Below are 10,681 nucleotides of genomic sequence, written 5' to 3'. Positions count from 1 at the left end.
TATATATATATATTTATATGTATTTTACATCTTTTGATCTACTAATCTATGTAGAAGAGTGGCAACTTCTTCCACAGGGCTCAATTTCAAGTCTCTTTTTTTTTTTTTTTTTTCCAATCTAAAAGAATTTGTCCCAATAGCTTCTTTCTGAATAGTCCCACTTTATTCCTTCTTTAGATGCAGCCAGACCAAAGCATTCTTTATCAAATGACTCCTCAAACTTGTCAAGTTCTGTTCTTTGCCCTCTTTGCATGTTAAACATGTCTATGGTACTGTGAGCCTGTTTGGTTTCTCTGCACTGGGCTGCTGATGCACAGAACCGTAAAGATGGGGGGTAGAAATTGCTGAAGAGGGAAGAGTGCCTTCCTGCTCCCTGTCACAGCCCTACAGCTTCTATTTAATACATTTAATGCTAAATGCGACTCAAGTGAAAGATAAAAAGGAAAAAGTGCCTTTTTCAGGGAAGTTTAAGTAAAACACTATTACACTATTTTTATTGCCTTTTTTTTTTTTTTCTGCAGAGTGGGAAGCCCCCAGTTAAGGACATGTTCACTGATCTGAAAGATGGAAGGAAGCTTTTGGACCTTTTGGAGGGTCTGACAGGGAAACCTCTGGTAAGAGAAGTGTGTATGAGTCATGTTTCCATTTATTAGAAAGACACACAATAAACAAAACACGGAAGCCCCAAACTGTGGCATGTGACTTTTTATTTTAATTTATTAGAACACTCTATTTTGCTTGTCATATTGGCTTGCTCGCTGCAGTTCCAGTGGCATTCCCATGCACTCCACTCATGGGATATAGGGTCAGGCTGAAGGTAACCTTTTCTTGAGAGTTAACATGTTATTTAGCAAAGCATGGAAAGCCAAGGATGTTACATCGTGTATAGTGTTAACAAAAATCTTTTAGAGGTCTGCTTATGGGTGATCTTGAAGAGAAGCCTTTAGCTGGATGCCCGTAGACTTTTTCAAATAAGCTTATGAAAGATTGTGAAGGATAAAAAACACACCACAATAAACCAGCTAGTAGGCGATACAAAAATCTGCCTCTCCATTGAAAAATCCTTTATGATCTGCTGATGGGAGAGGGCTAAAAACTACTCAGTTGTTGTTTGGGATAGTGTGTGTGTGTGGCCAAAATTTCTTCCCTTGTTAACATCAGTGCCTCTTCAAAAAGATACATGAGGCGTGGAGGAACCTGGGCCATCTCTTGGGATTAAATTCTTGATTTCATTATTTATTGACCTTATGGGGAAATTTGTAATTTCACCTTGCAAGCTTGCCTTGTTTTTTTAACAGATGCATTTCATTAGTACTTACAATGATTTATGGCCTGATTTGAGGTATATTGAAGACAACAGAAGTTTTTCGATTTCTAATTTTGTTGAATACCATGTTCCAAGTTCAGCTCCATGCTCTTGCAGTAAAATCATCTTCTGCCACAACAGTTAAATTGCAGTGATTAGAAACAAATCAAGGGGCAGGTGTTGTCAAGCATTGGAGTGTTTTGGTTTCATTTTTTTTTTATTTCCTCCCGATATTAAAAGGAAGAGAAAGTCAGGAAGCATAACTTCTTCCCAGTATGCAAAGATTTAGCAGGCTTTTGGTGCCAGAAAAACAGATTGCTGCTTTTTCCCTCTTGGGAGCCAAAAAATTTCAGCTACTTTGGCAAGTGTTCAAAACCCTCAGATTTTCCCCGGGAACTCCCACTTTGCTGTCGTATTGCCAGTTTATAATTCTGCAGATGCTGGGAATAAAAATCTGAACTGGTTGAAGATGAACTCAGATTTTTGAATCCAAGGCTTATGCTGGGCCTCGAATTGAGGACTATTATTCTGACCAGTTTTAATTTTGTTGTTTATTTTGAAATTGTTGTAGATGAACTTGTTTAACTTTTGTTTCAATTTATAAAAACATCTGGAGAGTTCTGTGGTTTGCTCTATCATTTACTTTGTTTGATCTGTCAAGTTAATTCTGATGTGAACAGATTGTAACTTTTCTTTTCAGCCTAAAGAACGAGGTTCTACACGAGTACATGCCTTAAATAATGTCAACAGAGTACTGCAAGTCTTGCATCAGAACAATGTGAGCATGTTTTTCCACAACTTTTTGGTAGACTTTGATTTATTCCTGTGTGTAAATGAGTTCAAAATGCAAAGAACAAAGATTTCTGGTACCTAGAATATGAATTCAATTTAATGAGTGAACTGTTCTTTGTTTTCTGTATTTGGTGTAGAATTTTGGCATTTGACACTTCTGTGAAATCTCAGAATGCTAACTTAATAATTGTGTTAACTAAACTGTGTTTTGTTGGAGTGTTCAATTTCAAAACCAAAGCTAACTTAAAACTCTGTTCTGCACAGATTTTGAACCTGGCAGGAGAAAGATCTAACTTCCAGTGAACTTGTGTAACTTGTGCAAAAATCTGTAAGGGTATGATGGGGTTTATGTCTGGTTTTCATGTTCTGCTCTCAAAATACAGAAGGATCTTTCCATTGACAACTGTCAGCTCCATGACAGATCTATACTCTCTGTTCCTAATGGGAGCTTTGGTAACTCATCAGGAAGAACAAACAAACAAACCAAATACTTTCAGAAAAAAAAATCATTTCTTGGTTTATTTTGCTTTTATGTTTTTACTGCCTGGAAGCAGTAGTGCTGTAGTAAAGTGATTTTATTTTCCCCCTGAAGAACAATTTTTGATAAGCATACTCCCTGTAGTTAGAATTTCCATTTGCAGATGTCAGGGCACTGAAATAACTCAATAAGAACATTCTGGCAATAAAATATATCTAATGCAAAAAGGCACTGACCTATTTATGTAAACTGCTGTTTGAAGTGTGATATGAACATGCTGTATAATACTGCAATTTCCTCCTCTGTTGGTGGAGTCGTGTCATATTTCTCCAAAGTAGCCAAAAAAAGTGGTGGGTTGCTTGAGTTCGGTTTTTTTTTCTTTGAGGTACTGTAAATATTAATTATTTTTTTCTAAGGATAAGTAATTAGTATTTCCAGCTTGAAATTGATTTATTTTATTGAAATAATAAAGGAAATAGTATTGAATTACATTAATTTATTACTTCTTCCTTAAGTTGGCAGGATCTGAGTTTCTAGAAGTAAACAGATGGTGTTAGATAGCTGAAGGTTGTTAAGGTCATATACCTAGAATCATGGAATCGTAGAATCATTAAGGGTGAGAAAGACCTCTAACATGATTTATACCTACTGCTTAACTTCATCAGAAGATATGTGTTTGTGTTAAGGTGAAGAGAAAAAGACATAAACTGGGAAGCAGTTGCATTCTGTTGCCTTAGAGTTTGCAGGCTGTACGATATTCAAAACTTGTGAAATGATTTATAAACATGCTTATATAAATATTGCAAGCATCAGACAAGCCAAAGGTGTAGATATTCAGGTAATCTGGTGAACCTTGTCCATCTGATGAGCAGTATGATTGTATGTAATGAAATTCAACTTTTTTTGATCTGTGGACTAAGTTTTTAATAATAATAAGAAGTCCACTGGAAATAATTCCATATAGCCAATGTCAGTCCACTGTCGGTAGTAGTGACTGCCTACTGTCAGCTTTCTTTTACTGATATCTTTGCTTTAATCTTAGTAGTCAACTCACCATCCTAGTGGATTGCTGGCTGCATCCTACAAAGCATTGGTTTCGTTCAGAATCATTAAAATTCAGAAAAGCTCGTGGAATATTTTATGTGTGATATAGATAGCAAGAGAAGTGTGGTGTTTTTGATGTTATTGTTATTGATACGTGATTAGAAAATGTGAGGTATTTTGTTCTGTTACCTATTGTCATGAGCCTTTCTCTTCTGTGACAGGTGAAAAAAGCTCTTGCAATGTACTTTTTGTGCCCTTGATCTTTAATCTTCTCTGCTCCTTGTGTTCTAGAGTGCCTTCCACTGAGTTGTTGAATGAACTGTACTGGTGATTCTTTTGGCTTGATTTTGCTTGGGTGATTTAGTTATCTTAAAGTGTATGCCCAGTATTTGCAAAGAGTCTTGCAGCAAGATACTGTTCCAGCTGCTGTAAAAATTGGGAGAGAATAATTCACAAATCCACAAGCTTACTAAGTAGTTTGAAGTGTAATTGGTGGTTCCATGTTAATCTTGCAACACGGTTTTGATTTGATTCTCCTAAGAGGCCTGTGGGGAACTACAAGTTGCCAAGATATCTGAAAGCAATGAGGTTACAAGAGCAACGTCTTCTAAAACAAAATGAAACTTTGCTTGTTCTTATTCCTGTCTATTCTGTAGTTCTAGGCTACATCCACTGAGACGCTGTAGGCTCCATTACTGTCTTGTGATTGTCCATGTTCTTTAATTGCTTAGTCAGCTCCTTGGTGCAGGTTTTATCTCTATAAACAGTTCTGATCCCAAGCAGTGCCCTGATACAGTTTTTGGGGGTTAACGTAAGTTGGGAGGTGTTGCTGGTAGATACCGTGGATGACACTCCTTCCTTTGGGAGCAGTGGTGAGAAAGGGAGGAAAAATCTTCACCATGGAGGTGAAATGTGCTACACCACTTGCCCCTGGGGCAAGAGGATGCTCCTGACTCAGGCTGTTTATGAGAACAAAGCCTCAGGGTCTGCCCTGTGTGGGAGTGTGTTGCAGCACCTGCTGTGTGTGTGCATACACCCAGGGAGGTCTGTGCCTCATCTGCCACAGGCAGCTGTTCCTAGCCCAATTGCCAGAGGTGTGGTGGTGACTAAAGCAGTGTGCTGCTGCTGGCTCCCTCCAAAAGCTGGTTCAGAGGTAGCACTGCTTTCTCTGCGCCAACGGAATGGAGACTTGATGCCCCAACTCAGTTCAGACTCTAAAAGTAGCACTGAGTGAGTAAGCTTTGCTTCGTCTGAGGGGTGAGCACTTGGTGCAGGAGCGCGTAGCCTCTCCTGGCCTCTCGTTTATTCCTCTCCTTGTCTCTCTGTGTTTTTTGTTTTAATTATCACAATTAGAGTGTTACTGAGTCTGTGTGGGGCATGATCTTAAACTGCATCAGGGGAGGTTTAGGTTGGATCTCAGGAAGCACTTCCTCACGGAGAGGGTGCTCAGGCATTGGGATGCACTGCCCAGGGCAGTGGTGGAGTCACCGTCCCTGGAGGTGTTTAAGGAGAGGCTGGATGTGGCACTTAGTGCCATGGTCTGGCTGATGTGATGGTGTTGGGTCATAGGCTGGACTTGATGATCTCAGAGGTCTTTCCCAGCCTCAACAATTCTGTGATTCTATGCATATAGTATACTTGGAAATTTTATTTTTCCCTTGAGCTTTTAGTCTCCTTGTATAAACTTGTCCTGTTTGGGTGGTGGTTCATGCAAAGTGCAAGCTTATTTTTAATTACAGAGTTTTCATGATTCTATAATATCTCTGAGTGTGTCTAGGAGCAGGACTGCTTAACTTTTTTTTTCTTTTTAATATCAGTTCGTTCATGTTTGCATTTCTATTGGTCATTTTTGACTGCTGCTATGCAGCTGTATATCAGAGGAGAGGATAAAACCCTTCCAATGAAGAATCTTTGGTGCCATGGTTTGTCATATTGTTTAAGCAGTTGTCACGACAAATTCAGATAGACAGTACTCTTTTGTCTTTGGTTCTCTCTTTCTAGCTACTTTTTATTTCAGAGCATTTGATAATATGTGACTGGACAGACAGGAATATGGGGTGGGGTTGCAACCCGAAGCTGTGATAACAGTGTTTAATATAGAGTTGATCCAACTTCTCCAGGTGGAACTGGTGAATATCGGGGGGACCGACATCGTTGATGGAAATCACAAGCTGACGCTGGGGCTGCTTTGGAGCATTATCTTGCACTGGCAGGTGAGAGGCTGCTGTGAGATCCCTTCCTTTCCAGGAATCATGTGCATCTGTGTGCTGAGATTCTCACAAACTGTACCAGGGTTTTGGTGGTGGAAAATGCTGTTTCTATTTTGGGTTGGTAAATAAAGGCAGGCCAGTGTTTGGTTTCTGATCTCTGTCTATTGGCTGCCTCCCATGATACGTATTCTTGTATGTGCTTAGTTGTACTCAGCCTTGCAGCTTAGTTCCTGCTGGTGTTAATTGCAGAGACGCTTTTCCAGACTGAAGCATTGTATTTGGTTTTCTTCCTCAAGGCACTTCAGTTAGCAGGTGTTTTTTTACTGTCTAAGTAGCTGTGTTGGGCTTGCATCTTTATATACTGCTCTCTAGATTTGGTTTTCAGTCTCATAGATAGATTGAATTGCTCCTAGTTTATCCAGGTGCCTGGGATGATCATTGACTTCATTTGGAGGGACTTTAGCAGATGCTTATGCACGGAGCCCAAACAGAAAACTGCTTTTATTGGCTGAATAGATATCCTTTTCTTGTAGAAAACCAGATAGCTTTGTTCAAAGGTTTTGTGAGCAGGAAAAGTGGATAACGTGTCTATAAGGTGTAGTTGCTGCTGTCTTGCAGGTGAAGGATGTCATGAAGAACATCATGTCAGATTTGCAGCAGACCAACAGTGAGAAGATCCTGCTGAGCTGGGTTCGGCAGTCCACGAGACCTTATAGTCAGGTCAATGTTCTGAACTTCACCACAAGCTGGGCAGATGGGCTTGCCTTTAATGCTGTCGTCCACAGACACAAGTAAGTAGCAAACAGCTTATCTATCTTAGACCTGGTGAGGTAAAGGAGCTTTTCCCCCATGTCTTCATCCTTGAGTGTTTGACAGTTTCTAGTCTGTTTGATTCATTGTTTGGGCTTTTTTGTTGTTGGGGAAACAATAACAGCAGAGGGATATTGCAAGAGCCTTGCAAAAGATGGAGCCAAAGCAGCGATGTGACTCTCTCAGCTCCTGCAGAGGCACACACAGTTGCTAACTGAGCGGGATTTACATCTCCCTTAATATGCGTCTTTGCTGGGGAGTTGACCACCTCATTCCCCTGTACTTCCTAACTCCTGCCCTCCCTCTGTCCTCTGCAAAGGGAAACATTTCTTCAGTTGGAGTTTGCCTTATCATTTTAGTAGGAAGATACAGCTTTTCTTAGTTTTTGAATATGTCTTGCTTGAGAGACAATATATGCAGTTCTTTGAGGAGAACTGTTGAGCAGAAGAATTGAGGGGTAATAAAATAGGTATCTGTAGAGTATTCATTAGTTTGTTCATTGTACTTTATAAAGAATTATGTTAAATCTTCTTTGCACAGATCTTTTGTGTTCTTTCTGATTTCTGGAAAGCTCTTTGGTAGTTTAAAGAAATTATCATTACAGACTCCTATAAAACTTGCATACCTTTTTTTTTAACTTCATTTTTAAATTTTTTTTCTTTGAGTTCTACTTGTGGGCAATCAATTATAATTCAGTGTCCCTTAAATGAAGTCAGCTCATTGCTTTGCAAGGGCTGACTGTTCTTAACCATAAATAACCATTTTAACATGGTAATGGTATGATAATTTCTAGAACTTAACCAGACCTCCTCACCACCAGGTGTCTGGCACAGCAAATGCCTTACAAACACCCAGAATATTTATACCCAGCAGGTAAAAAGCATTCACAAAAGCATATGTTCACTTTGAGCCTGCTTTTCTCTGCTCTTAAGTGCCTTTTCTGCCTGAAATAACAGGCTCTATGTCAGGCTCGCTGGCTTCAGGACACGCCTCTGTGCCAGGTAGACCACAGCTGGCTTGTGTTTAGCCCACATGGATGTGTGGGGAGCACTGGCCCCACAGTGAGGGCCTCCTGGAAGTGTGGAAGGACTCTCCTGCAAAGACAGAGCAATATTAGTAATATTACTCTCTGGACATTGTCGGATGTGTTACCAAGTCCCTTCCCTGTACTGGTGATTTTCATACTGGTGTAATTGCCTGTGGTGGTATAGCTCTGCTGCTGAACATGTGAAGCTTTGTGATGGAGAGTGTGCCAGCTTTACCCACAAGGGTGACCTGAGGGAAGCAGGAGAGAGGTAGCAAAATTTGGCTTCGGGTGGTTTGTTGTCCCTAGGTGGTGTGACTCTGTGCTTGGGTTTTGTGGGGTCTGAAGTCTGTGAGCTTTTCCCTTTTCAGAGCAATGTTAAATAGCAAAAGTACCTGCTGAAAACTTTAACTGAGTAACTGTGCTTTCCTCTGGCTTCCAAAAAATTCTTTTAAATGGCTCTGCTGACCTCGGAGCCCTTTAATTCCCTCACACTGGGAGCCTGGCAGCTGCCATCATGTCAGAATTCAGCTTTGCTGTCTCTCTTTGCACCAGTCCTTTAGTCAGGGAAACACCATTTCCCCCATGCTTCTGATAAATCTTCAGCTGGATTTAACTTCAGGATGGCTTAGGAAGGAAAGCTTTAAAAGACACAAGGAGCAAGGGGATTGGGGCAGGTTGCAGAAGTGGTAGGACAACAAAGCTATTGGCTTACCCAGATGGTAGTGCTTCACTGCTGAAGGGACATTTTCAATATTGTTGTTTTTTTAGTTCAACTTGATATGACAGTTAATATAGGAGAATATTTGTGGATCATGTTCACTTTTCTCTTTATGTGGATCATGTTCACTTTTCTCTTTATGTATCTATCTACAATTGTTGATAGTGCTGCCTCTTGGCTCTAATATCTAATAACTTTATAATACTTGCAGTACTTAATAAAATTATATGAGGTAATAGGACATTTAACATTTTACTGTGATGTTCTCTTCCACTTCCTAATATTAGTTTAGTTCCTCTTTGAATTGAATTCTGCTCTTTGCTACATTTTTCTTGCTCATAGGTAAGTACCTAGATTACATTTTATTAAAAATTGTGTTACGGCAGTGTGCAGGTGGTGCATATACAATATATTTATTGCAGTGTGTTTTTCAAATGTCTCTGCTAAAGCTTTATGTGAATCTATGTTATTCTTGTTACTTTGTGCATGGAGGTACAGTATTCCACTAGTTTCGGTCAGAATCTTTGCATATCTTTGTTCCCTGGTGAGCCACAGCACAAGTTTGGAATGAGGCTCTCCAGGAACAGAGTGATTTTGGATTACCCAGCAGAGGCTGGCACAGAAAGACAGAAAGCATGTACTAACAGTAATGCTGTGAAAGAAACAGTCGAAGAGAACTTTTTCTGGAAGAAATTTGAAATGCTGAGTTTATTTATTTTCTTGTATTTAATCTCCTGTTGCAGTCAATGAGTATATTTATAGAATACATAGAATGGAAGGTGAATGTTGCTATGGGCAATGCAGTCAGTTAATTGATTTATGATTGCCAGATTCTCACTAATAAAATGAAAGCACGTTAGTATTTATGCCTTTATGTATATGCACTTATGTTTGATTTTTTTGTGTGTACATTTATATTACTTAGCTAGCTGCCTTCACACGTAGAACTTGATATTCTGCATGGTATGGAATTATTTTCTTCAGATAAAATTTACTGCTTTCTTTCCTGTTTTGTCTTTACTTTTAGACCTGAGCTTTTCAGCTGGGATAAAGTTATAAAAATGTCCCCAGCTGAGAGACTGGAACATGCTTTCAGCGTAGCCAAGAACCACTTGGGAATTGAGAAACTGTTGGATCCTGAAGGTGGGATATAGTTATTTTACTTGACTAGAGGCTTTTTTTTTGAGCTATCTTGGAAGAAGTTTCTTCTATTGATATTTCTTGTGGATGCAAATTCACAGAATCACAAAATGTTAGGGGTTGGAAGGGACCTCAGAAGATCATCTAGTCCAGCCCCCCTGTCAGAGCAGGACCACCAGTGATATTTTGTTTCAAGCTGTTAAATTTGGGTTTAAAAGAACTTAATTTGGTAAGGTTAAGGGTATGTCTGTGCATGAGTACGCTTCAGCTTCTTGAATGTTAAGATCCAGGTTGACTTAACATTCACAGACAGCGTACAGAAGGGGAAGCTGGTACCCTGGCTTTTTTTAGGTAAGAGTTCTACTGCAAGGGTCTGTGCTTTTCAGATGAAATGGAGCATTATGTAGAATGGGATAGCTTAAGAGCTCGTGATCTTATGTTCTTTATATATACACTGAGTTGCACTGGTTGCCAGTGCTGTGAGGACTTGCTGCGTAGGAATGCTTACTTTTTGGCTCCTTTTACTTTTATGACTCCTTTTTAAAATGCTGAGCTTTGAAGTGAGCCTCCAGAGATTCTGCAAGGCAAGGTCATGAGTGAACCTGAGTTGGTGAAAGTCTTTTCCATATGAAAATTAAGAAAATGAGCTGGCCAGTGCTGGGAGTGGGGATAGAGCCTAAGTGGAAATGTTTGTTTATGTGGGATACAGTCCTTGAACTGCATTTCTGCTTGGGACATGCTCCAGAATAATTTTCCCTGAACAGGCTTTATTCCTTAATAACTTCAGGTTTGGGCTCTTATTTCAGTAAGGTGATTTTATTGATGTGAATTCACTTCCAAATGTAGAATTTATTTATTTATTTATTTTTCCTCCCTCATACTGTTTCAGCTGGAATCTCACCACAGGCTACTTAACAGGAGAACCTGTGATTTACACCATATGTAAAGTCTTAACTGTATTCTAAGTAATGTTTTAGAAAAGCAGTTTCTTCATTTATTTTTCCCCTTATTTTATCTTTTTGATGCAGATGTTGCTGTACAGCTTCCAGACAAAAAGTCTATTATTATGTATTTAACCTCTTTGTTTGAGGTCCTTCCTAAACAAGTCACTATGGAAGACATCCGGGAGGTGGAGACTCTTCCAAGGAGATACAAG

The 10,681-nt window shown here is 39.5% G+C and overlaps 1 protein-coding gene across 1 annotated transcript in view; it reads left to right on the top strand.

The window, feature by feature from the left end:
* Positions 1-524: 524 nt before the first annotated feature.
* Positions 525-10,681, top strand: part of LOC104276896 (utrophin-like) — a gene marked incomplete at its 3' end in the record, with an annotated part of 91,981 nt that continues 81,824 nt past the window's right edge. Inside the window, 6 exon segments of the mRNA XM_009873361.1 lie at positions 525-614; positions 2,007-2,084; positions 5,741-5,833; positions 6,449-6,621; positions 9,413-9,528; positions 10,554-10,681. The exon segment at positions 10,554-10,681 is cut by the window's right edge and continues 24 nt beyond it. Of these exon segments, the coding sequence (XP_009871663.1) occupies positions 546-614; positions 2,007-2,084; positions 5,741-5,833; positions 6,449-6,621; positions 9,413-9,528; positions 10,554-10,681 (657 nt within the window).

Source organism: Apaloderma vittatum, unplaced genomic scaffold (assembly GCF_000703405.1).
Source record: "Apaloderma vittatum isolate BGI_N311 unplaced genomic scaffold, ASM70340v1 scaffold7127, whole genome shotgun sequence".
NCBI classification, from domain to species: Eukaryota; Metazoa; Chordata; class Aves; order Trogoniformes; family Trogonidae; genus Apaloderma; species Apaloderma vittatum.
Note: the sequence above shows the minus strand (reverse complement) of the source record. Positions and strands in the feature narration are given on the sequence as shown.